The following is a 22,131-nucleotide window of genomic DNA, read 5'->3' on the forward strand; positions in this document are numbered from 1 at the left end:
GCCCTCCACCTTCGTCGCGACCTCGGCTACCAGACTCGTACTTCACTTCATCGACATCCATCGCCAAAGCCACAGCAATATCTCTGTGGCTATGGGCATGGGGAGTATGCATCTTCGTTTAGCGCTGTGCGCATGCAGCTGGGCTGGACTTGTGCATGCAAAGAGTGGTTTCAGTGGACAGCAGCAAGTGCCGATATTGGGAGACCCGCCCAGTGGTGCATTCGCCAATTCTGCATCCCTGCCCACGGTGATCCCGACAATTCACGATACTTCTGCTCCTGATCCTCAAAAAGAATGTCCTGGCTATAAGGCTTGGAGTGTGGCCACAAACGAACATGGCTTTACTGCCAGCCTTGCTGTCGCCGGAAAGCCCTGTAATGTGTTCGGGAACGATATTGCAGACCTCACGCTGCACGTCTCGCATCAGACTGCATCTCGGTTGAGTGTGAAGATCTTGCCGACATACATTGGGCCTGAGAATACCACCTGGCTTGAACTTGGAGACCAATTTGTAGCTCAGCCGAGTTGGGATGGCAGTACCACGACTGAGACAAGCCACCTGCAGTTTGAATGGAGCAATGAGCCATCGTTCCAGTTCTCTGTATCTCGGCGTCAAGACGGCGAGGTCCTCTTCTCCACATTTGGCCATAACATAGTCTATGAAGACCAATTCCATGAGCTGATCACCAACATGGTAGATGACTATAACATATACGGGTTAGTGAGCTATCAAACCAAGACAGAATGCAAATTGACAAAACAGCCTGGCCGAGATCGTTCGCCCATTTCGATTCGGCACGAACTTTAATGCCACTCTTTTCAACGTCGACAACGCAGACGCCACAGATAGCAACTCCTATGGCAGCCATCCGTTCTACCAAGAGACACGATATAGCAAAAATCAGAATTCTAGTGCTCATGGCGTATATGCTCGAAACGTTCATGCGCAGGAATGGCTGATGCGAGAAAAGACGCTCACTTATCGTGCTATTGGTGGCAGCATCGACCTTTACTTCTTCAGCGGGCAGCCTGATGATACTCAGGATGCACCTTCAACAGCTCTAGAGACCATTCGCCAATATCAGAGGAGCAGTGGCTTCCCGGCGATGCAGGCTTACTGGGCACACGGCTTTCACCAGTGTCATTGGGGCTGGGGCAAAGTGCAGGATCTGCGCGACGTGGTGGCAAACTACAAACGAGCCAATGTTCCTTTAGAAGCTATCTGGACAGATCTGGACGTCTATTACAAAGCTCGGCCGCTCACGAATGATGAGAACAGGTTCTCATCTGCAGCAATGCACAAGTTCGTGGCTGATCTCAACAAGGATGGGCAACATTACGTTCCGTTGGTAGACAGTAATGTCTACATGCCTGACAAAGACGATCCTGCTGATATTTATCTTCCGTTCACGCGAGGCGACAATCTTGGCGCCTTTATACGCGATGGCAGGACCGGTGACTATTTTGTGGGCAAAGCATGGCCAGGCAAGAGGTAAAAATCTCTCGCATCGTTTGTCTCGACGTTCACTCACTTTGCACAGTGTATGGGCTGACTGGCTGGTGCCATCCACCTACGATTGGTTTGCAAACGAACTTCGCATTATGCATGAAGCTACACCATTCAGCGGGTAAGTTCAGCTTTCAGCAATTCAGCACAGCTGGCGCTTCCAGCTGACATCCAACACAGGCTCTGGATTGATGTCAACGAACCTTCTAATTTCGACAATGTCCTCGTGGACGACACATTACATTCCCAAGATATCAGGGACTCACGGAAGCTGGACTTCCCACCTTACAGGATCAATAACTTTAGATCAACGCATCAGATCATCGATGGCACGATAGCGCTGAGCGCAATGCACAACGACGAACACGCGACACGTGAATACGACGTGCACAACTTGTGGAGTATCGGAATCACGAAAGCGGCGTACAATGGGCTGGCGACCACTGTACATCCTGGTAAACGACCATTCATCATTTCGCGAAGCACTGGAATCGGGATTGGCCGTTATGCTGGACATTGGGGAGGAGACAACGAGAGCAAATGGGGCGCTCTGTATCTATCAATCTCTCAAGCACTGATCTTCCAGATGGCCGGCGTGCCCATGTTCGGAACTGACACCTGTGGATTTGGCGGACCAGACTCTTTCGAAGAGCTTTGTGCAAGATGGACCCAAGTCAATGCATTCTTCCCATTCTTCAGGTATGTGCGCCTGGATGTGACCTGCGTCGTACGTGTTGCTGACCAGTTAACTTCACAGAAACCACTACGGCGTCATGCGTGCTGCACAAGAAGCGTACGTCTGGCCTGCAGTCGCTGAAGCAGCACGACGAGTCATCGCCATTCGATACTCACTTCTTACTTACATATACACCCTCTTCTATCATGCCCATACCAGAGGCGACACTGTCCTTCGTGCTCTGGCTTGGGAGTTCGCCAATGACGAGAGCTTGAGAGCTACAGATAATCAATTCATGCTTGGATCTGCTTTGCTCATTACACCTGTCTTGAACGAGGGTTCGACTAGCGTGAAAGGAGTCTTACCTGGCATCTCTGAAGACACAAGATGGTACGACTGGTACAATTTACAAGAAGTCACGAGCGGGAATTCGAGTGAGAATATCACGATGGAAGCGCCGCTTGAGCACATCAATGTGCATGTGCGAGGGGGGTCAATCTTGACTCTACAGGAGCCGGGCTATACGACGCGTGAGACGAGAGAAGGCCTGTACAGCATTGTTGTTGCTCTGGATGGCCGACAGGAAGCGGGTGGAGATCTCTACCTGGATGATGGCGAGAGCATTGAGCAGGATGCCACGAAAATGGTCCAGGTGAGCAATCTTCAACGTCCGATCCTCACATATCCACGTGTGCTGATAACTTTTGCAGCTCAAGTACTCTTCGAACAAACTAACTGTCAGCATCCAAGGCACGTACCGCGCCACCCCGGCCTTGGCTACTATCTCTATCGCAGGACTCAAGCGTCAACCCAAGAATGTCGCCTTGGATATTGGAGGATCACAGCACGCCCTTCGAGAGAACACCTTCCAGAACGAGACTTTACGCATCACAGACCTAGCCCAGTACTTCGGCGACGGAGGATGGGAGCACGAGTTTTTCGTGCAACTGTCGTAGCAGGGAGAACTGAGGAGCGCTGAGATGAATTAGGAAGCGGAAAATTGTGGCATGCGGTTTCTCGAAGCCAGTAAATTGTTGCCGAAGCTACAGCGTATAACAAAGATCCGATTCCGTTCATGCAATGAAGTCACTACCCATGCCCAAGACGCCTGCGCCTACTGCCTTTGATCCGAGTCTTCCGTGCGAGGTCTTACACAAGGCAGTCTACCGTTCTGATAAGTCATGCACTACTGCATCCGATGCATTACTGCTGTTTAGCGTGCATGTGGATGGAGACCTGTCGTCTCTTCGCCTCTTCTCCGCTCCATCTACAACCGCCTGCGCAGCTCACATTGGGATCGAGCCTTCGGTGAGGCCAAAATCGCCCCCACTCAGCGCATGTCGACATTCCAGTTCTGCTATTGCCGCCCACTCGCCAGGCGGTAGAGCTCCTGTACCTGCGCCTGTCGCTCGGCCCATTCCTCACTCCCGTCTGCGTAGACTTGGCGTTTTGATGCAATTTGTACTGGGCGAGCACTGTTCCGCAAAAGTTCTTCATCGAATCCTTGTGGTGGGGCGAGAAAGGCATCGTTGCAGAATCCCTCGTATCCGGCTGCGCAAGCACGTTTGGCGAACGTCGAGCCTACATCGCGCTGAGCAAGTCGTCCATATGATCGGAACTGTGGCGCAATGAAGGCATCATTGCAATACCCCTCGTATCCGGCTGCGCAAGCACGTTTGGCGAATGTCGAATCCACATCTCGCTGAGCAAGTTCTCCAGCTGGTCGAGCAGCTGGCAGAAGACCCCTCCAGGCGGGAGCACCGCCATTGCAGGATCCTCCGTACCCGATGGCGCACAGTTGTGCATCACGTTTTGCCTTTCCCTGAAGATCCTTCGCCGCCGCCTCCCTAAGCCATGCGGGAAGCCCCGCTCCAATTCTTTGGTCTGGCAGGTATTGACGTCGAGCAATCTCCCTGTCGATATCAAAGTTTGGGAAGCGCGTTCCTGGCAACCTGAATCGTCCCGAGCCGAAGTTTCCAGGATCGTCTTCGCCATTGCATGGTCCTCCAGCACCAACTGCGCAAATTCCTGCCTGCCGCTTAGCGGCCTTCGAGACTTCCTCTCGCCTAGCCTTTTTGTTTTCTCTCTGAGCTTGGAGTGTTCGGAAGTTTCCCGGCCAGTCAAAGTTCCCTGGATCGTTCTCTCCATTGCAAGGTCCTCCGAAACCAATTGCGCAGACACCGTACACTGCGCGCTTGTCTGAATGCTGAAGTTAGAGACGGTTTTGACAAAACGTGGTCAAGAGGCATTGTGGTATGGAGTGATCGTACCTTCGAGCTCTGCTGTAGCGGAAGCACCTGCCAGCAAAGCGGTCGCTGCGATAAGGGATGTGACCTTCATGTTTCGATGTTGTTGATTGTGATGTTAATAGGATATGAAGAGAGACCTGCTCTTTGGTGGGTGTGAAGAAATGTAGCGAGACCAGCTCCTTGATCTTTGGTTTCGTATCTTGATGTTTGGGAACTTCTGTTTTATACGGCAGGCTGCTGTGGAATCAACCAGCATTCCACGTGCTCCGAGCCGGCTTTCCCGACTACATCTGGAACCGCCACAGCCTCACCAAGGCATTTTGCCAGGACTTGTGAAGTCATTCTCCAGTATTCGGAGAATCGGCTGGGCGTGTCTACTAGTCACGTCGTGTAAGAACTGTGTGGAGTCTGACAGGAGCCAAGAAAGCTAGCATGAATTGGCTATGGGAGGTTAGTCACAAAAGGAAGGCTGAATGGCGACTGTTCAATCACTAAACACCGATGCAGTACACAGTATCGGGCCGTTCTGCAAATGCTATTTTCGACATTGGTATCATGAGAGCCGCTTGAAGACCGGGATATCTGAATCGGCATTTTCGGGCCCTTCGACTGAGATGGAAACGGTTCGCATGAACGTACAATCGTATTCAGTATACTGACCTGCGCTTTGAAGTTGTACCAATCCGTGGGATCCGCGAGATAGTACGACCTTGGGCATCGTTGCTGGAGCTCACGGCGGCTTCAAATTGTCCCTCCATACTGATCTCGGCTTGGGGGTCTTCGACTGGTGATGACAGCCCCAGTCCAATAAAGTCTGCTTGAGGACTCACCGTGATGAACTGGAGCTCTCATTGAGATGTCAGGATTTGGCGTGAAGACTAGTTAGCGGCGATGTCGAGACTAAAGGTGGTGCGTTAACAGAATGAAGTCTTGGAAAGTCGGTTGTCGCAACCCTGTTTCAGACTGCGAACTGCCTCAGGCTGCAAGGAGCTCCAAGGATGTCTGCCTCGGGCAACGACATCCACTCATCGAGCAGATAGAACTTGTTCAGGATCATCGCGTGTCGTCCCGCAAGTTGTACAGACATCATACATAACTGATGATTGTGACATTGCTAAAGCAGGCAAGTATACATTGTTTCCGCACCCTCCACGTCGATCCTCTCGAAGCCAAGTGATGGCCTCTTGAAAGAAGAGGAGAAGGATCAAAACAATGTCTTGTTTGCCTAGGACACAATTTTAGAGATATGCAAGCAGAGATGCGCGCGAGATGCCGTCAAGCTATCGTAGCTCAGACGATCTGCCTGCATACAGTAGTTCAGTAGATGGCTGGCCCCGCTCCAGTCCTTCACTTCTTCAACTCGAGAAAGATATCAGAGGATGTCTTCGTAGCTCGATGAATTCCGCCATGTCGATGTCGTTCTCGATCAGCTCAACCACACATTTCGAGTAAGTCCATGGGCTGGTCATAGCGAGCATACCAATTGCTGACATCTGACATGTGCTACAGCGGGCTCTGAGCTCCAACCTTCCAGGTGCAGAACCCCGCGATGGAATGGAGGAATATGGTAGAAGCCGCGAACAGTGCCTATGTTGATATTCTCAGCGCATGTGACTGCAGGCCAAAGTAGCGATAAAATTGAATCGAGGGGAAGGATGGATTACAAGAAGGCTTAGACAAGATAGTGGTCTCATCTTCTGTGCTTACAGATATTAGTATGTTACTGTACATGTTCATCAACCAGATCTATTCCCACACAACGCCAACGCTAAATGCCCAGACTTTGTGAAAGTTTCTCCTTTCACCCAATATTCAGTCGTTGTACGACAGTATCCTTCCCCCAAACGCCTTATTCGGTACGCCTCCTTTTGTATGGCAAGTGCTGGATGAGATCAGACACCTGCAGCCCGTTGATACACTCTTTTGGGGCACGGCCTCGGTGCTGGCGATTCATCGATGGCTGCCTTTGATTTTCACACCGAGCGACGCCGGAACCTCAGTTCCGTCGCGAGTCCATTTAGCGTATCCAGCTACACAGACTAAACGCCTCGCACAGCGGCAGCTCTGGAATGCGACATCGTGAGACCCGGCGAGCAATAGATCCCCATAGTGATAGCTCCGCTACTTTGCCAGGAATCTGCAGTCGACGTCGTTTCGAACACGCTCGGTAACAGGCTCGCTTTCAGTCGTCCTTAAGCTCTTCAAGGTGCCAACATCTCGGCAAGCAGAACTACCGTGCAAGCGTAGAGTGCAAGCAAATGTAGCCCCACACTCTGCATCGATGACGAAGCAAGCGAAGGGTTTCCTCCGTCTCCAGATGAATTATTGTCATTGGAATTATTGCCTCCATTCGACTCCGATCCTGAGTCCCCATTTCCGGAATTACTCGATGAATCTTCGTTGTCGTCGTTGTTGTTCTTGTTGTTGTTGTCGTTGTCCGAAGACCCGCCTGATGAATTGTTATTCTCGCCAGTAGACCCCTGTCCGTTGCCGCCAGAGGAGCCTCCAGAATTGTTGTTAGAGCCTTCGCTGCCTTGGCCGCTGCCTCCAGAACTATTGTTTCCGGATCCATTTTCTCCTCCTCGGCCGGAGCCCGAACCCTGATCATTGTTGTTGGGCGAGCCGCCACCTTCGCCGGATGACCCTCCATTGCCGCCAGAGGACCCTCCATTATTGAAGGAACCTCCTCCATTATTTTGTGCTCCTTGGTTATTGGAACCCCCATTACTTCCCGACCCTCCATTATTGGAGTCCCCTACATTATTCCCTGATCCTCCGTTGTTTGAACCACCTCCATTATTTCCTGACCCTCCATTGTTTGAACCACTTCCACCGTTCCCTGATCCTCCATTGTTTGAGCCTCCTCCTCCATTGTTTCCCGACCCTCCACCTTTCCCGCCCGACGACCCTCCGTAATTAGGAGGCAAGGTCGGCCCAGCAGGGCTACCTTCGGGTGGAAGCTCGTTCGGAAGTGCAGTCGGTCGAGCAAAGGGAGGTATCTGAGGCAAGTTCCCAGGCTCGGCGGTCGGTGGCGTTTGATTCGGTCGCTCTGGGCCCGGAGTCGGTTTGTAACCACCAGGCAGAGTAGGACCTTCGGCCACGGAAGCCTTTGTCAGAGCGATTGGTGGGTCGTACACGCCGTAGATCACCGGAAAGCAAGATTTCCAGGCTCCTTGGAATCCAGTGACCTCCTGCGGCAGAGAAATAAGAGCACGATATGCTCCCTCGTAGATGGTAGAACATTGCGGCTGTGGTGCTAACGGGTCACATCCAGGAGCGTTTTCCAGTGGCTGCAAGTAGTAGGCCTCAGGCGGCGGATGAAGAACATCGCTCAAGTTCAGTGGTCTGGCGGTCACGTTGAAGTTGCCGGCGACTTTTTGCATGACATCTGCGTATCCTGGTAGGTTGTGGGCCATAGTGCTGATGATGCTTGATGCCTCTTTCTCATCGAAGTTCAGCACAATACTGGAGACCTCCTGCGGTGCCAGAGAGACCAATTGACCCTTGATTGACGTCCCTTCGTACTTTATCGCCTGCCCGCCATCCACTCCTTGCGTCACGCAACCCTTTTCGTTGCAAGTTGTGCAGTATAATGCATCATTCGCGTAGATACCCCGCTCTGCAGAAAGGTAGTCGAATTTGAGATAAATTGAAGGCGAGGTGAATGTGGTTCCCGGGGCATATTCGTATACGACTGCGGGTGGTTGTGTGATGGTTCCTGAGGGCTCAATGGTCGGAGTAGTTGACTGAGTCGGAAAGTAGAAAAGTTGCACGCTGTTCCCCATGATCGTGCAATCGTTGGAGTAGCTCGTAACGAATGACTTTTGGCATGTTGAGAAAGGCTTATAAAAGTACTCGGGACATGGCGGTGAGTTGGCCGGCGCAGGTGTGACCTTCGGCACGGAAGCGTTGTACGGAAGCCCAAGACTCGATATGTATTCAACGTAGAGTTTGCTGCACTCCTTTGGCTTGAGCAAGTCGCAAGTTGGTGTCGCTCTCGCAAGGGTCTTATTTCGAGTTGACTCCGTTGCCGTCTCGCTGATGGAGGTGATATTCAAAACTCGACTCGTCGCTGTGCTCGTTGCGGTAAAGTTGCCACGGGCTACTGGTATCTTATACACAGGTTCGGTTGAGTAAACATCTCCAGTGCCGTAAGTGAGATCTGTGGTCAGCGCTTGATACACAGTGGTCGTGATATGTTTCCAGACTACGTTTCTAGATGCGCGGCTGCGGTATTTGCTCCAACTGCTCGAGCACGCTGAGGCGGCAGCCAGATCCTGGTTTGGAGGCGGAGGCGCAGGAGGCGAACCAGCAGTAACCGTGACATGTTGCGTTGTCACATAATACTCATACTTCGTCTGTGTTATTTGTACAGGTCCGTCGTAACCAAGGCCGGCGCGAATGTAGTCTGCGCATCCTGGAGGATTCTTGTCGTCACATTCAGTCAGGCCAGCATTCAGCACTACAGCGAGTGAAAGCAGTATTACTAGACTTCTATTAGATGCATGACTTTGCAAGATTTACCTCAATGTGGAGCACCTACCAGTAGAGGCCTTTGAAAGCGCGTGGCCGAGGATCATCGCGAGGCAGGATATTCCGTAGCGACCGTGGGGTGAAGAGCCTCTTTACGCCGTCCTAGGCTCCTCGGAAGTGCTCATTAGCAGAATCCAGCCCAGAAACTGCCTTGGAAAGTCGTCGTAGAGGCCTCAAAATGCGAGAATTGATGAGGAGCAAGAGGTTGGACGTGTAGAGGTGTTGACGTAAACCTTGAAACACCCCAAGGCCCAGGAAGCTAGAATGACGCCGTCCTCAGGCGTACCGTAGAAGGGAGCTGGTATTCCTGCACAGTTTCACGCCAGCATAAGATATCGTTTCCTTCAGTATCGCTTGTCCTGATACAGTCGCAGCGTCGTAGGCGACCGAAGATGAGCAATGCATTGTAAGATCGAGCCTGAGAGCGAGCGTGCGCGTAGGATGTGAGGAGATCGCTTCGCAGGGTTGCTGCTAAGGTTCAGAATACGAAAGTCTAGCGCGCTCGGCACATGCGGAAGCGGGATCGCATTGGAAAAGGTGGCGGTGACGACTCCTATTCTCCTGCTCGTAAAGACGAAGATCTTGCTAGTGCCTTCCCACATCAGCCTCACCGACGTTCGTAATGATAAGACATGGTTCAAACACCTTCAACAGATCTTCTTCGACCTTGTTCTCTACCGTCTGTGCCATTTTCGCATAGGTCCCAATTTAGCAACTCAGCGGTGACGAGGAATAAACTCTATGCCAAAGCATGATGACAAGCGGAGGACGTGTTCTGGAATGAGCCACACTTTCAACGCAAGGATCGACAGGCTTCTTGGCCATGCATCCTGGCTTAGCAGAAAGGTCAGATCTTGGGCGAACCGGGCTCTTACGACGATGTCAGACTTTGCAGAAGTGTGCCCATCAACGCAGCCATTCACGTTGCGCCATTCCAGACAATTGTTCTACTTTACGCATCAACTATTGACTACAAGCTGCATGTGATAAGAAGTTGCATATAGACACCAGGAGGTCACAACTATACGAAAGTAGGTGCTAACATTATGAAACAGAGGAGAGAAGTTCGCAAAACACGATTCCATTGCCGAAAATCACACGAAAAAATCAGGATGCTATCCTAGTATGTCCGTCACTGTGCCTGCACAAGTGATGGAGTTAGCACACTCTATTCACAACTCAATGTATGAATGAACTCCAAAACGTTCGCGGCCTCGCTCCCAACTCCATTGACCAGGGACCAGAAAAGGTGCTGCGGAGGAGTCCATTCCTCCTGCTTTGGAAAAGTACTCGCCAACCCGCCTTTTGCATCAGTAAAGATCTCAAAAGCTGAGGTGCGCGTGCTCAGTGCATTCAGCAGAACTTCTGAGAAGCGGAGCCACAGTGAAACGCGTCCGTCGAATTTCTCACCATCCATCTTGCAGAGACACTCAATGGCTGTCGAGACGAGAATTGCCCAGCTCAAAGCTTCATCCTTGTGAGCACGGTAGTACTCTTCTTGCTCCTGCAGGTGAAGGCCGCTTTGCTTGACGACCCACTCACAGAGGATATTCTCCTCGATGATTGATCGACTTTGGTCGTCGAAAGTGACTGGGCGACTTGATTCGCGCCAACCGTGGTAGCGTTCGAGGAAGTCATGGTCTCGGTCGGGAGTCTCGGTGCCGTTGAAGGTAAGATGGGTCTGACCTGGTCTTACATCCATCGGGATGTGATAGCGATGTCCTGGCATCAGAAGCGTCAGCATGCCGAAAGTGGAGAGATTCTTCACCAGGGCGTCCAAGCCATTTTCTTCGTCACCATTGCGGTCTTCGTAATCGAACTCTTCCTCATCGCAGCCATCGTCACTGCTGTCTTCGTCAGCGCTGTTACCGTTGTCAAAAATGGTTGCCTGGGTCAAGTCATCAGCATAGTACGTGTTGTCGAAAACACTTTGCTGTTCCTCTGTCAAGTCATCGTCGTCGGAACTGCTTTCTTCTCCAGCATAGAGAGAGTCTCCACAAACTGGGCAGCTATTATTTGACGTCGACCAACCTTTAATACAGTCGTAACAGTAGGTGAAATTGCCAATACACGAGCAAGAACATTCTGCGATGATGACCGGGTTCTTCGCGGGTCTTGTAGGGCAGAGAACACAGCCTGGCTCTGGAGGAGGAACCAGCCTACACAGGAAGCCAGCTCTCGTGTTGGAGGGTGACATGATGTTTATCTTTGCTTGTTTCGTGTATGTAGATCAAGAGTGCTTGCTGGTGCCGCTTGATCTGTCCTTGCGAAAGTGTTTCTGGCACGAGGGAAAAGTCTGGCTTTTCTCTCACATACTTATACAATCTTGCTGTCAACATTTTGCTTCATTGTGACAAATCTTTGTTACGTTGTTCAGATCTATATTCTTTTGTTCCATTGTTGGCTAACGTACAAAGAATTTGCACTAGACGTTCATGATCTCGAAACATTGTCCCCTCTATCGCCACCAATTAGAGACAAACGGTTGCGATAGCAATTGTCCAGATGCTAAGCGAACAATGGCATTATGCCTGAGAAACAAAGAGCAAACTGCACATCCGCCTAAACCTGCAATGTCATAGAGTCAGCGCAAAGAGACATCATTGGAAGAAAGTCTTGACAGTACTTGTTGCGAGAGAGCAAGTGGCACGGGGTGTATCATCTCGCTTGTGTAGAGAGAAACTCTCAAGTCGTGTGGCAATGTATACACCACAGAATTGACATGCCAATGAGCCATCTCAATTAGCATCGATCCCGGATTCCATCTCTGTACATTTGCTCGTCAGATCTCAACAAGTATAAGGACCGAATAGTTCCAGCTCAGCTTGTTTCCACTCCTTGACATCTTCCTTATTCTCACATCATATTCTCTAACAGTTACAATTGCATTGTGCAAATCCACTCAAGACACCACCACAGGGCTCCTGATCCAATGAGAAGGTCGCAACAGTACAGCATTTTCTCCTAGTTCCTTCAGCAATGCACAAGTCGCCGCAGTCTTCTCCTGGAATATTTGGGGTGCCATAGATGCCGCACTCGCCACCAACGAAAGGACCAGAGAAGCACTGGCGGGCTTCGAGGTTCTCGACAGCTTCAGTCTTGGCGACGGGACTGGCGAGCGTGAGAGTTGTAAGGATGGTGGTGAGGAGCAGTGTTTGAAGTTGCATGGTTGTCCTCGGTGTGAGGTTGCTTGAGTTTGGGTGCGATCGTTATAGTTCTTGTTATGACCTTGTTGGATGTTGATTGCTGATATTTCGTGGGTCAGAGGCTGTGTAGAAGTCCTAGATTGGAAGGCGGAACAAGAGACCCGTCGGCGCAGGTGGAGATATAAGTATCTTATCGCATACACCTCCAAGGCCCAACACAAGCTATGCTATGGGCAACCTGGCTCTTGCGGTACGTTACTTCTGTTCTCTCCTCTCCGCTCTCTCGCAATGTAAACCAACTCATGACTTCACACCTTCTCTTTCTGTCCCAAACGCGCGTTTCTCATGTGCATGTTCACGATAATCACCACAGCCTCACGCACATCAATTTGCCGCCATGTAACCTCAGCTCCACACTTCCTTCTACGTCCATTTCATGACGTCCCTTGCTCCCAGTCTATGTCATTCACAAACACGATCACGAAAAGTAGACTCCACTAGCTCTTCCCGAACCACCTCTTGGCAGCCTCAAAGCGCGAATGCGAAGCAAAAGGTTCGAAGCTGCATCGCACACATACCGCTTCGGGAAGAGAAAATACCTTCCTAATTGGGACACTTCAGACTTCAAGCATGATACTTCTGCTTCCTTTCAGGCATTTGAGGCGTGTCATGCTCTGCATTCGAGGGTCTCTTATAGTAGTCTTTGCTTCTTGGCGACGTGGTTGCAGCCAATAAATTTCCGGCTTTCAGCTCATCTCGTTGCTGCTTGTGATCCTTCGATCGCAAGTCGCCGGTAATGATTTTGTATGGAAGAGGATCGTGGCTTCGGAGTGGTGACTGGCCATAGTCGTTTCATGATCGACACTTATTCGACGTCAGGCCGTTTAGACGTGTTGTTGCAATGTAGCATTCTGCTATCCTTTAGCTCTTGACGATCGGTACTAAGCCACGATGCATGTAGCAGGTTGTTGAAACGTCAGATGTGACATGACAGCCCTGGTCTTGCCAGCTCTCTCAGTGAATGCAAACCAATGGCTCTGGTACTCTGTTGATCGTGATCATTGTGCCTAAACACTTTAGCTAGAAAAGGCGATCGACATCCACCTCTCCGTCAGCCAAGGAGTGTGCAGTGCAACGTCGACATACTTCTTCCTGAAGACTCTGACTTTCATCGGAGTGACGCACGTCGTATCGACCATCGTCCAAGGATCAGCAGCACGAACATTTTCGAATCTGTCTTTCCCGTGCCAAGACTGCCACTTCAGGAATGTGTGTCGTAACGGCCAGGTTGTTGATACCCGAAACCATAGAGGACATCTTCCTCGAGGGAGTGTTGCTGCCACAGTCTCGACGGTATAAGTATCTGACACTTGTCTACCCATCACAACCCAGCCTGATTCCATCAAACCCCAAGCCAACAACAACCAAAGAAAGAAAGCCACAATGCAACTCACCCTCCTCGCCCTCCTTGCGACTTGCGCTTCTTTTATAAGCGCAACGCCAACTCCCATCGAGCTCCAAGAACGCCAATGCTTCCGCGGAACGTTCCCAGGAGGAGGCTGCGCAATCTACTCTACCGAGGACAACCCAGATATCGGACCAAACTGCGGAGACCAGTAAGTAATTCGTGCCCGTTGCCAATGATTTCCCTGTGAAAAAGCAGTCCCTGAAGTCGAACTTTTAGATGTATCGCCGAGGGTGTCCGCAGAGGATGCTGTCAGACCTCGGGGTTCCAGATTGTGCCGTCGAATTGTTTTGATGGCTTTAGTGTGTGTCAGTGTACTTGTTCATAGAAAGAAGGATGGGGGGCCGAATGTATGAGGACCTCGGTGAGGATGAGCAAAACAGTGAACCTGAACAACACCGAATGAGCTGAACAACAAAACTTCAATTCAGCTTCGCAACTTACTCGTATAATGCACCACGTTCTTGGCTTCACCTAACATTTCATGTTCACACCTCTTCTCTTCTCTGCCTCTCGCACTTCGAACATAACTTGGACGCCAACAAAAAGTGTAGCCATTGCCCCAAGCAGGAAAACTCGGCCTCCCCAGCTTCCAATAATGCCGTCGACCAGACCCTTGAGCCCATCCAGGCCAACCGCAAAGCCAACGAGATTGGCTGCCATCATCATAAGAATATTCCCCACAGCACCGACTCCACAAAGCCAACGGTACTGATCTGGGCGATCCTTCCATTTCTTCGCCGGGAACGCCAAGGTCGCCAGGATCTCCGGCAGAACGAAGAGTGTGATAAGCCACCCCCACATGAGCAATCGGAGATTGATATCGTGCCAGAGTGCAACGAAAGTGAAAACTGCGAGGAAGTTCAGAATACCTCGAACTTTGCCTTGTCCGGAGCCCCCGAGTGGGACATAAATATAGCGCACAACGAAGCGATTGAAAGAACGATGCCAGCCTCTCCAGAATGCGAGCGCAGAATAATTGTCCGACATGCAGCGGACCATATTTTCTGGTGGGTCGATGCCGTCGACCAGTGACCAGAGGCGGAAGAAGCGCCAAGGAAGCAGGAGTTTGAGCCAGATCACGTGGAGGTTGAAATAGCCAAGCATGCTGAGCTGGAAAGGTGAGTAGATGTTCCAGTCTGGGTTTGATTTGGATATGGCGACAGCGTAGAGGTAGTGGAGGACAAGTTCCATGCAGAGGAGGCAGAGAATGAAACGAATCGCGTAGGGAATGATGCGTGAGCGTGAAGTGGTTGCCATTGGGTAGCGGGATTGCGATATGTAGTCATTAAAGTTCACAATGGGGCCGGCGAGGTAGAGGGGCGAATAGAGAACGTAGGCGAGGTAGTTGCGAAAAGTGAAGTCTGAGGGCTTGGCGCCAATGGAGGTGCGTTCTCGTTCGGAGAGGTTGGCGGGATCGAGACCTTTCTTCTAGAGTTGATCAGCATAGTTCTGCAAGACGGACTAGGGGAGGCGCAAAGTACCTCAACTGGGCTGCTAGCTCTCCTGTCGAGCATCCATAGATGATCGAAATTGAAAGCGATCAAGCGCAGCACTGTGATGTTGAACAGTATCTCCCAGCGTGGAATCAGACCTCCATAGCTATCCAGCCGTGCTCCCCAGTTGTCTCCTGAAGGCTTTTCTGCGCCTATGGTAGTAGGCGGAAGCGTTAAGGCGGCAATATCAGCAAATTTGTAGCCTTGACAGAGTTCATTCGCGAACAGAATGCCGATGTTGAACACCCAAGTCGTGGCAGCCACATACTGCCTTGGCAGTACTGTACCGATTTGGTAATTGAGGTAGAGGATCAGCAGGACCTTCGTCGCAGAGATGCCATGCAGCGCGATGATGAAAACCATGGCGAAGAAGAGGTCGAACGTGACACGGTCCTGCAAGTGCTGATCTGCTTTCTGCGTACCGTTCCCATCTTTGCCGCCAGTCTTCGCGCCAGACTTGACAGCTTCGTAGGCTCTCCGTAACAATGGGTGCAGGATCAAGACGACCGCCATGTATGGGATGTTCTCTCGGAATCCAGCATACTGGGCGTCAGAATTGTCGACCTTTCGTCCTGGGATCCAGCCCGGCTCCAGAAGAGGCTCTAGTTTGGCGTAGCCTGGGTGGCTTGGCCTGGAAACATCATATACACTCTTGAACATCATGAAGGGAATGGTCAGGAAGACCAGGTAGTACACATAGTACTCGACAGTATTCCTGTAGTCACATCAGCCTTGCCTGAACACCCGTGCAGCGTTTCCCACTCACTGCTGACTGTTAGCCACGTTTCTCGATTGATAGAAGCAGCCGACTTGCCCATTTTGACAGCTGTGCGGTAGGCAGTGCCTGATCGGACCCGGCAAAACGCGTGTCGAGCGTTTCGACTTTGTACAAATCGCGTAATCGCATGGTGAAGTGTTGTTGAAGTGAAGGTGGTCCAGCTGTCTGCAGGGGCTCAAATTGGCCAAGGCAAGGCAAGACGTTAGTCAGCGGATCGTACCGCATGCTGTGGCTGCCCCAGGCATTGATCGACATATTTGCTTGCTTTCACGACATCCTGTCGCCGACACACCAAACCACGCAGTCACTCTGTGCCACGCTGGCAACGAACGCCTTCTTCGCGCATCGGAACACTGTACTGGCACAGCAAGCTACACCAAGCACTCACGGCTCGAGCTTCCAAGGCATTCTCCCTCTCTGCCGGTCTTCTTGAACTTTCGAACGCATCCTCTCCACTTTCTATGTGGACAGACGCAGTTCAAGGACATGCTGGACTGTGTGTCGCCCCTCGAGCAGCCTATCTCGCCGTGTCTCATAATAGAGTCGGTCTTTGCCGGGCGCTCAAGGAGCATCGCTCACCTGTCTGAGATCCTGGAACAGCCTTTATATCGCAAGTGCGTCGACAAGTTGGTCTATGATCATAGTACATACGGCCACGATCATGCTACTGTCCTGAACGTATACATACAGAGGAGTTGAATGACCACAGGAACTAGCGGGTAAAGAGTGGACAAAGAGGAAGTTCAAAGATCAGAATGCTCGAAGCGTGTAGGCGTGGGAGACGAGGATATTGTGGCAGTGCATGGTAGGCGATATACTCTCGTTGTAGGCCCGCATGCTTTGATGGGCATCAGTTGAGTCGGCAAAGCCAGTCGTGTCTGCAGTAGTAACTTCTAGGTTCTGTCAATCGGCATGTTCTTGGCTTCCCAACGCACCAGACGATGGTATGCCAACAACCCCGAAGCGTCCGACCGAACGAATCACGCACAATGGCGATTTCAGTCGGTGGTTACACTGAATCTCTCGTGTTGAAAATGTGACCACGCGAAGTGTTACTGGACAAATGCTCCCTAAAGTAAGCAGTATCCGGCTTGCCGAAAGTAATGCATCATGCCCCAGGGCAAAGTATACCTCTACGAAGACACAACAGTGTTCCATCCGGAGAATCGTGCTGCACAACTGCTCTCAGCGACGAGATGTTTTCAGGAAACAGCAAGCAAAGTGCCGGCAGTGATGCCATCAAGGTCACGGCGGTATTGTCCCATTGACATATGAACGCAGACCTCGACTTGGGAACTGTTGGAACTCATCAGAACACAAACCTCAATACTATCTACAACACGACTTTCCAAAGGAACAAGGCGCAGGCGCCCCAATCCCCAACAGAAGCACCCATAACAACCATACATCGACAAAATGAAATTTTCAGTTATCACTCTGCTCTGCCTTGCCAGTGGCCTGGCCATCGCTGCGCCTGTACAAGCCCCCGATGCGCAAATCCCAAGTATTGGCCAGCGTCGACCGGCAGAACTCGACAACCGCGTTCCAGTGCCGGCGGAGAAGCGCGACCCAAGGTTCAAGATACAGACAATTGGCGCACCCAGACCACAGCCACCACCACCGAAGAAGGGGCTTTGGGACAAGATCAAGGGAATCTTCGGCTGATCGTACATTGTGGCGGATTTCGGTGCGGGGACTGTTGTGTATGAGCGAAGAGTAGAGACTCGGGGAAACCAGGATTTGGGCAGGAACATTTACTATAGAAGGGGTGAAGATAAAAGGTCGTGCAGGTGTGATGGATTGGAATTGGCGTGAAGATTTGTAGGGGCCAGATTGAGTTTAGCGTGTCGAGCTTCACGAGCAAGTCGCGTTCCTCGCTGCAGCGAACCACAATTCCATTCATCGTTGTCGCAAACCATCTCAGCCTTTCCACTGACCTTTCTCTTATCGCCGAATCACACCCATCGAGTCGCGCTCTTCCGCTGAGCCGCCCACCATCTGAAATCGTCCAAGGCTTTCGCATATCGGCGCATTGAGCGCAACCTTCTCCCAACAATATGTCCACGCTGCCTCCCACGCAAGCCCCGGGGCAACAGGAATATGCGGGCGATGAGATCAATGCGCTGGTGTTAGATCCGGGCAGTCACAGTGTGCGCGCGGGCTTCGCCGGAGAAGATACGCCCAAGTCGGTGGTGAGCATATCTCGACCCAGGTTCAGGAAACACAGCTAAGGCGAGCAGGTCCCCACGAGCTATGCAAAGACGGCATCAGGCGATAAGCTATTTGGCGAAAATGCGATACATCTCCCAAAACCCGAAGTCGAGATACTAAATCCCTACGATGCGGACGGAATTGTGGAAGACTGGGAGACAGCGTCGAGTTTGTGGGAGTACGCAGTGACGAGCAGACTGACGGGGCAGCGGCAAACACCGCCCTCGAAGAACGGACTCAATGATGGCAACACAGACGAGAATGGCGACGTGAACATGGATGAGGCGGCAGAACAGGCGGAGGAGCAGGAGAAGGTGCTGGGAGAGTACCCGCTACTCATGACAGAACCAGGTTGGAACCCGCTCAAGGCGCGAGAAAAGACGATGGAGATTGCCATGGAGCAGTGGGGCGTGCCGGCCTTCTTTCTCGCAAAGACAGGACAGCTGGCTGCATATTCACAAGGCAAGGCGACCGCGCTGGTCGTGGACGTTGGGCACCAGAACACGTCAGTCACGGCGCTACACGAGGGCATGGTGCTGAAGAAGAGCATTCAGCGAACACCACTTGCCGGAAACTGGCTTAACGACCAGATCCGGCTCATGTACAACCAACAAAGTGTGCCTCTTGTGCCGCACTATATGGTCAAGTCAAAGCTACCAGTCGACGCCGGCGCACCCAGCAATGCGACATACGTCAGATTTGACAAGCCGCCCTCAGACAGCTATCGCAAACTGGAAGAGGAACGCGTCCTGACTGCCTTCAAAGAGAGCGTCGTGCAAGCCTGGCCCGGCCCCGGACGCCTAGACCAACCTTTCGGACCCGGTGGCCAAACCAACGCCGACTCAGTGAAAGGCCTACCACCTAAACCATTCGAGATGCCAGACGGCTGGAACCAAGTCTTTGGCGTAGAGCGCTTCCGCGTCGCCGAAGGACTCTTCGACAACAAAGCCGCCTACACAGATTCCGAACACGCCGCGCCCCAGCAATCCCAAACGATAACACAAACTGTCCGCACAGCTGTCGAGAGCGTCGATGTTGACCAACGGCCAAGTCTCCTTAACAACGTGATCTTGACCGGTGCTGGCTCTCTGATCGACAAGCTGCCTGAGCGGTTACAGGCTGATCTGGCAACTCTATTCCCCAATCCGAAGGTACGCGTGATCGCGAACAGCAGTAGTCCGGAGCGAAAATATGGTGCATGGATCGGAGGAAGTGTTTTGGGGAGTTTGGGCACGTTTCACCAAATGTGGGTCAGCAGGCAGGAATATGAGGAGTTTGGGTCGAAGATTGTGGAGAAGAGATGCAAGTGATGAGTGAAGAAAAGTGCTTGAATGATGCCAGCAAAGAAGATCAAGAAAAGTCAGGCTCTGTTGGAGAATGTCACAACTAGACAAAGGACCCTCTGTACCATTTCCGATGGTTCAGAAAAATGTAATGCTTTACGCCACGCTCCAAATACGATTCTGTCGCTCACGGATCTTCGTCGAAGGCATTGAATCTCCTTCTGCCATCAAGACCCTCGAAACGCTCATGTCCACATCTCGCCTCCGTATACTGGCCCTTCACTTTCGAGGATATAGCCTTTCTCACATCTCTCGAATTTCACCTTCTGCTGGTGAGCATAGAACTCATCATACTTGTCATTCATCGCATCTTTCAAGCCGTGGACATCTTGTGCAGGATGTAAAATTTCCCAAGGATGCGTGCAGGTTTTCCCTTTGCAGGTTTTGAGTACCATGGTGAGAGCGTCTAGACGGTCGAGCACTTTGCTGATCGGAAACGTGTAAAGTTCTCCCGAGGGATCTGACGTGCTGTCAAGCAGAGGTAGTTGTGCGAGAGTCATAGGTGAGACGAAGATGCCGCTCTCATAATTGCCTTGGTCAAAGGGAACGTTGCCGAACGTGATGAACGTGCTGGAATGGTTCTGCATGTAGAGATTCTCCATCTCGTATGGGTCTTGGATCAAATCGTAGAGCTCGTGTTCGCCGCTACACCAGATTGTGTATAAGAGGTTGTAACCTTTTGCAATGATGCGGAGGGCTTTGTAAGTGTGGTTGGGGTAGAGGGTTGAGCCGTGATTACCCTCGGACATTATTACGCCCCAGGCTTCGATGTGGATGTGTTCTGTTGTCCAGTCCTCAGCACTTGCAATCAGCGATGTGCCGGACTCATCCTGAGAATGCCGGGAAACTTCCGCTTCGGAGGTATCACTTCTGCTGAGTCCATGGAGGGGGATGACCTGCCCATCGAAATCTTCTTGTAAATCTCCGCCTGCTAGCTTCAAGAATGTTGGCGCAAGGTCCGTATGCGTTGTCACAATCTCTGTGCTCCAATTCTTCGGAATTCCGGGTCCTCTCACAAGTAGCGGGATATGGACGTCTTCCTCAAATGGACACTGTTTCCCTGGCTGAAGTCGATGCTGCCCGATGTGATATCCATTATCCGTAGAGAAGAACACATACGTCTCGTCAGTGACACCAGCTTTATCGAGCTTGGCAAATGATGCATCAATCATATCATCCACCGCTTGCAGAGCTCTCAATCTTTGGCGATAGAAATGGTCGTTGAATTCCACGTTGGTTTGGTTCTGTCTGGGCAGCTTCTCGATCCACGAAACACTATGCGGGTCTTCCGGGTTGAAATGTGGTGTTCTGGGCACGACCACGTCTTCGAAGAGATGCGCATGACGCGCGGCAGAAACAGGAGGAGACTGTGTATTCGAGCCTTCGGAGAAGTTCCCGTCGATCAACGTGTTCATGTGCACGTTCGAATGCGGGGCATTAGGCGCAATAGTCATGAAGAATGGCTTGTCTGTTTCTCGATACTCGTTCAAAGCATCATCGAGGAAGCCCGCTGCCATTTCTGAGATCACATCCGTGCTATACTGTCCTTCGAAGGAGACTGGATGCCCATCATGGTTCCGAACGAAGGTAGCGTTGAGGTATTCGTACGTATAAGGGTTGAGAAGGAACTCTGAGCCCGTCCAGCCAGCTGCTCGAGGTGATGCGTAGTTTTCTACGCTGTGCGCATTGAAGAGTTTGCCGATATAGTAGGTTGCGTAGCCGAGCTCTTGCAGCCATATGGGAAGGTAAGCGGAATTGAAACCTTGGGAAACGAATTTGGGCCAACCACCTATGCAATGTTAAGTAGAACCTCAGCAAGCTGTTTTCGCGCAGTATGGGTCTGTGATCGAGTCGAGACAGTGAATCTCAGGAAGGCAAAGGAAAACTGCTGCAGGCACCTACCATATGGAGGATTGACATCTGTGACATTGGTATTATGAGCCGCCTTTCCAGTCCAGATGGTCACTCTTGAAGGACAGCATTGGGCTACAGTACAGTAGTGCTTGCCAAAAGTTGTGCCTTGCTCAGTGATATGCTTCTTCAAATATGGCATGTATGAGAGCGAGTCCATGTGGAGGTCTTGATCGTCAGTGAGGATGAAAATGATGTTTGGTGGCTTCGTAGATCTTCCACTTCCAGCTATCCTGCTCGACATGCCCGAGCTGCATACGAGGCTAAGGCATAGCAAAAAACGTTGGAGGAGTGCCATAGCTTGTTCAGTCAATGGGGCTATTTTGCCTCAATCGTGTATGTTTAGTCTTGATCGGCCATGGAGTCAGATTTATGCTGAGCTGTGCAATGAGAGTCGAAGAAGCTCAAGGCTGCATGAATTGACATCTTCGTGTGTCTTGTGACTTGAAATCATGTCAAGCGACGAAGCTGTTGTTGTCGTGATCGCCAAGACAATTGGCACAGCAATTGCCGAATGTTGAACTTCTCCCTTTCCATCGTCGTGCACTCCTGCGAATCTCACAAATATCGCCAATGTATTGCCCGCACACCGCTCTGGGGCTAGAGAAGCTGTTCCGATCCAGCCGACGACTACGAACGGCGACAATCTGCAACGAGACACGCCTCATTCGAGTCAGTCTCGCCGGCTCACCGGCGGTATATGAGCCCGCCGACTTGACCACTTCATCTGATCGTCTAGCGACAGCGATGGAGTCTTCGGAAAGGTCAACACAAGACATGGGAGTGATCGCCCTATATTTCCTGCCAGAAGAATGG

At 51.4% G+C, this 22,131-nt stretch overlaps 8 protein-coding genes across 9 annotated transcripts; 3 read left to right on the top strand and 5 right to left on the bottom strand.

Moving 5' to 3' along the window:
- Positions 1-106: 106 nt before the first annotated feature.
- CKM354_000197700 (uncharacterized protein) lies at positions 107-3,139 on the top strand (the record flags this gene model as incomplete). Its single annotated transcript, XM_044797113.1, has 6 exons — positions 107-717; positions 764-1,492; positions 1,542-1,628; positions 1,688-2,206; positions 2,265-2,835; positions 2,894-3,139. 6 exons carry the CDS (start codon positions 107-109, stop codon positions 3,137-3,139), a joined length of 2,763 nt encoding a protein of 920 aa, XP_044653048.1.
- Positions 3,140-3,540: 401 nt separating this feature from the next.
- On the bottom strand, positions 3,541-4,523 carry CKM354_000197800 (uncharacterized protein; the record flags this gene model as incomplete). Its single annotated transcript, XM_044797114.1, has 2 exons — positions 3,541-4,382; positions 4,454-4,523. 2 exons carry the CDS (start codon positions 4,521-4,523, stop codon positions 3,541-3,543), a joined length of 912 nt encoding a protein of 303 aa, XP_044653049.1.
- Positions 4,524-6,633: 2,110 nt separating this feature from the next.
- Positions 6,634-9,012, bottom strand: CKM354_000197900 (uncharacterized protein; the record flags this gene model as incomplete). Its single annotated transcript, XM_044797115.1, has 2 exons — positions 6,634-8,918; positions 8,976-9,012. 2 exons carry the CDS (start codon positions 9,010-9,012, stop codon positions 6,634-6,636), a joined length of 2,322 nt encoding a protein of 773 aa, XP_044653050.1.
- A 1,121-nt stretch (positions 9,013-10,133) lies between these two features.
- CKM354_000198000 (uncharacterized protein) lies at positions 10,134-11,162 on the bottom strand (the record flags this gene model as incomplete). The annotated part of the gene is made up of 1 exon (XM_044797116.1): positions 10,134-11,162. One exon carries the CDS (start codon positions 11,160-11,162, stop codon positions 10,134-10,136), a length of 1,029 nt encoding a protein of 342 aa, XP_044653051.1.
- A 2,888-nt stretch (positions 11,163-14,050) lies between these two features.
- Positions 14,051-15,979, bottom strand: CKM354_000198100 (uncharacterized protein; the record flags this gene model as incomplete). 2 transcript variants are annotated; one of them, XM_044797118.1, is made up of 3 exons in its annotated part: positions 14,051-15,007; positions 15,061-15,787; positions 15,897-15,979. In XM_044797118.1, 3 exons carry the CDS (start codon positions 15,977-15,979, stop codon positions 14,051-14,053), a joined length of 1,767 nt encoding a protein of 588 aa, XP_044653053.1. The 2 variants fall into 2 exon arrangements, with proteins under 2 accessions (XP_044653053.1, XP_044653052.1); XM_044797117.1 differs by having other exon boundaries at positions 15,879-15,979.
- Positions 15,980-17,266: 1,287 nt separating this feature from the next.
- On the top strand, positions 17,267-17,515 carry CKM354_000198200 (uncharacterized protein; the record flags this gene model as incomplete). The annotated part of the gene is made up of 1 exon (XM_044797119.1): positions 17,267-17,515. The coding sequence occupies one exon, from the start codon at positions 17,267-17,269 to the stop codon at positions 17,513-17,515; it is 249 nt and encodes an 82-aa protein (XP_044653054.1).
- A 392-nt stretch (positions 17,516-17,907) lies between these two features.
- CKM354_000198300 (uncharacterized protein) lies at positions 17,908-19,371 on the top strand (the record flags this gene model as incomplete). The annotated part of the gene is made up of 2 exons (XM_044797120.1): positions 17,908-18,042; positions 18,091-19,371. 2 exons carry the CDS (start codon positions 17,908-17,910, stop codon positions 19,369-19,371), a joined length of 1,416 nt encoding a protein of 471 aa, XP_044653055.1.
- A 218-nt stretch (positions 19,372-19,589) lies between these two features.
- Positions 19,590-21,613, bottom strand: CKM354_000198400 (uncharacterized protein; the record flags this gene model as incomplete). The annotated part of the gene is made up of 2 exons (XM_044797121.1): positions 19,590-21,193; positions 21,307-21,613. 2 exons carry the CDS (start codon positions 21,611-21,613, stop codon positions 19,590-19,592), a joined length of 1,911 nt encoding a protein of 636 aa, XP_044653056.1.
- Between the last annotated feature and the right edge of the window lie 518 nt (positions 21,614-22,131).

The sequence above is a fragment of the Cercospora kikuchii genome, assembly GCF_019650295.1.
Source record: "Cercospora kikuchii DNA, contig_00001, whole genome shotgun sequence".
Lineage (NCBI taxonomy): Eukaryota > Fungi > Ascomycota > Dothideomycetes > Mycosphaerellales > Mycosphaerellaceae > Cercospora > Cercospora kikuchii.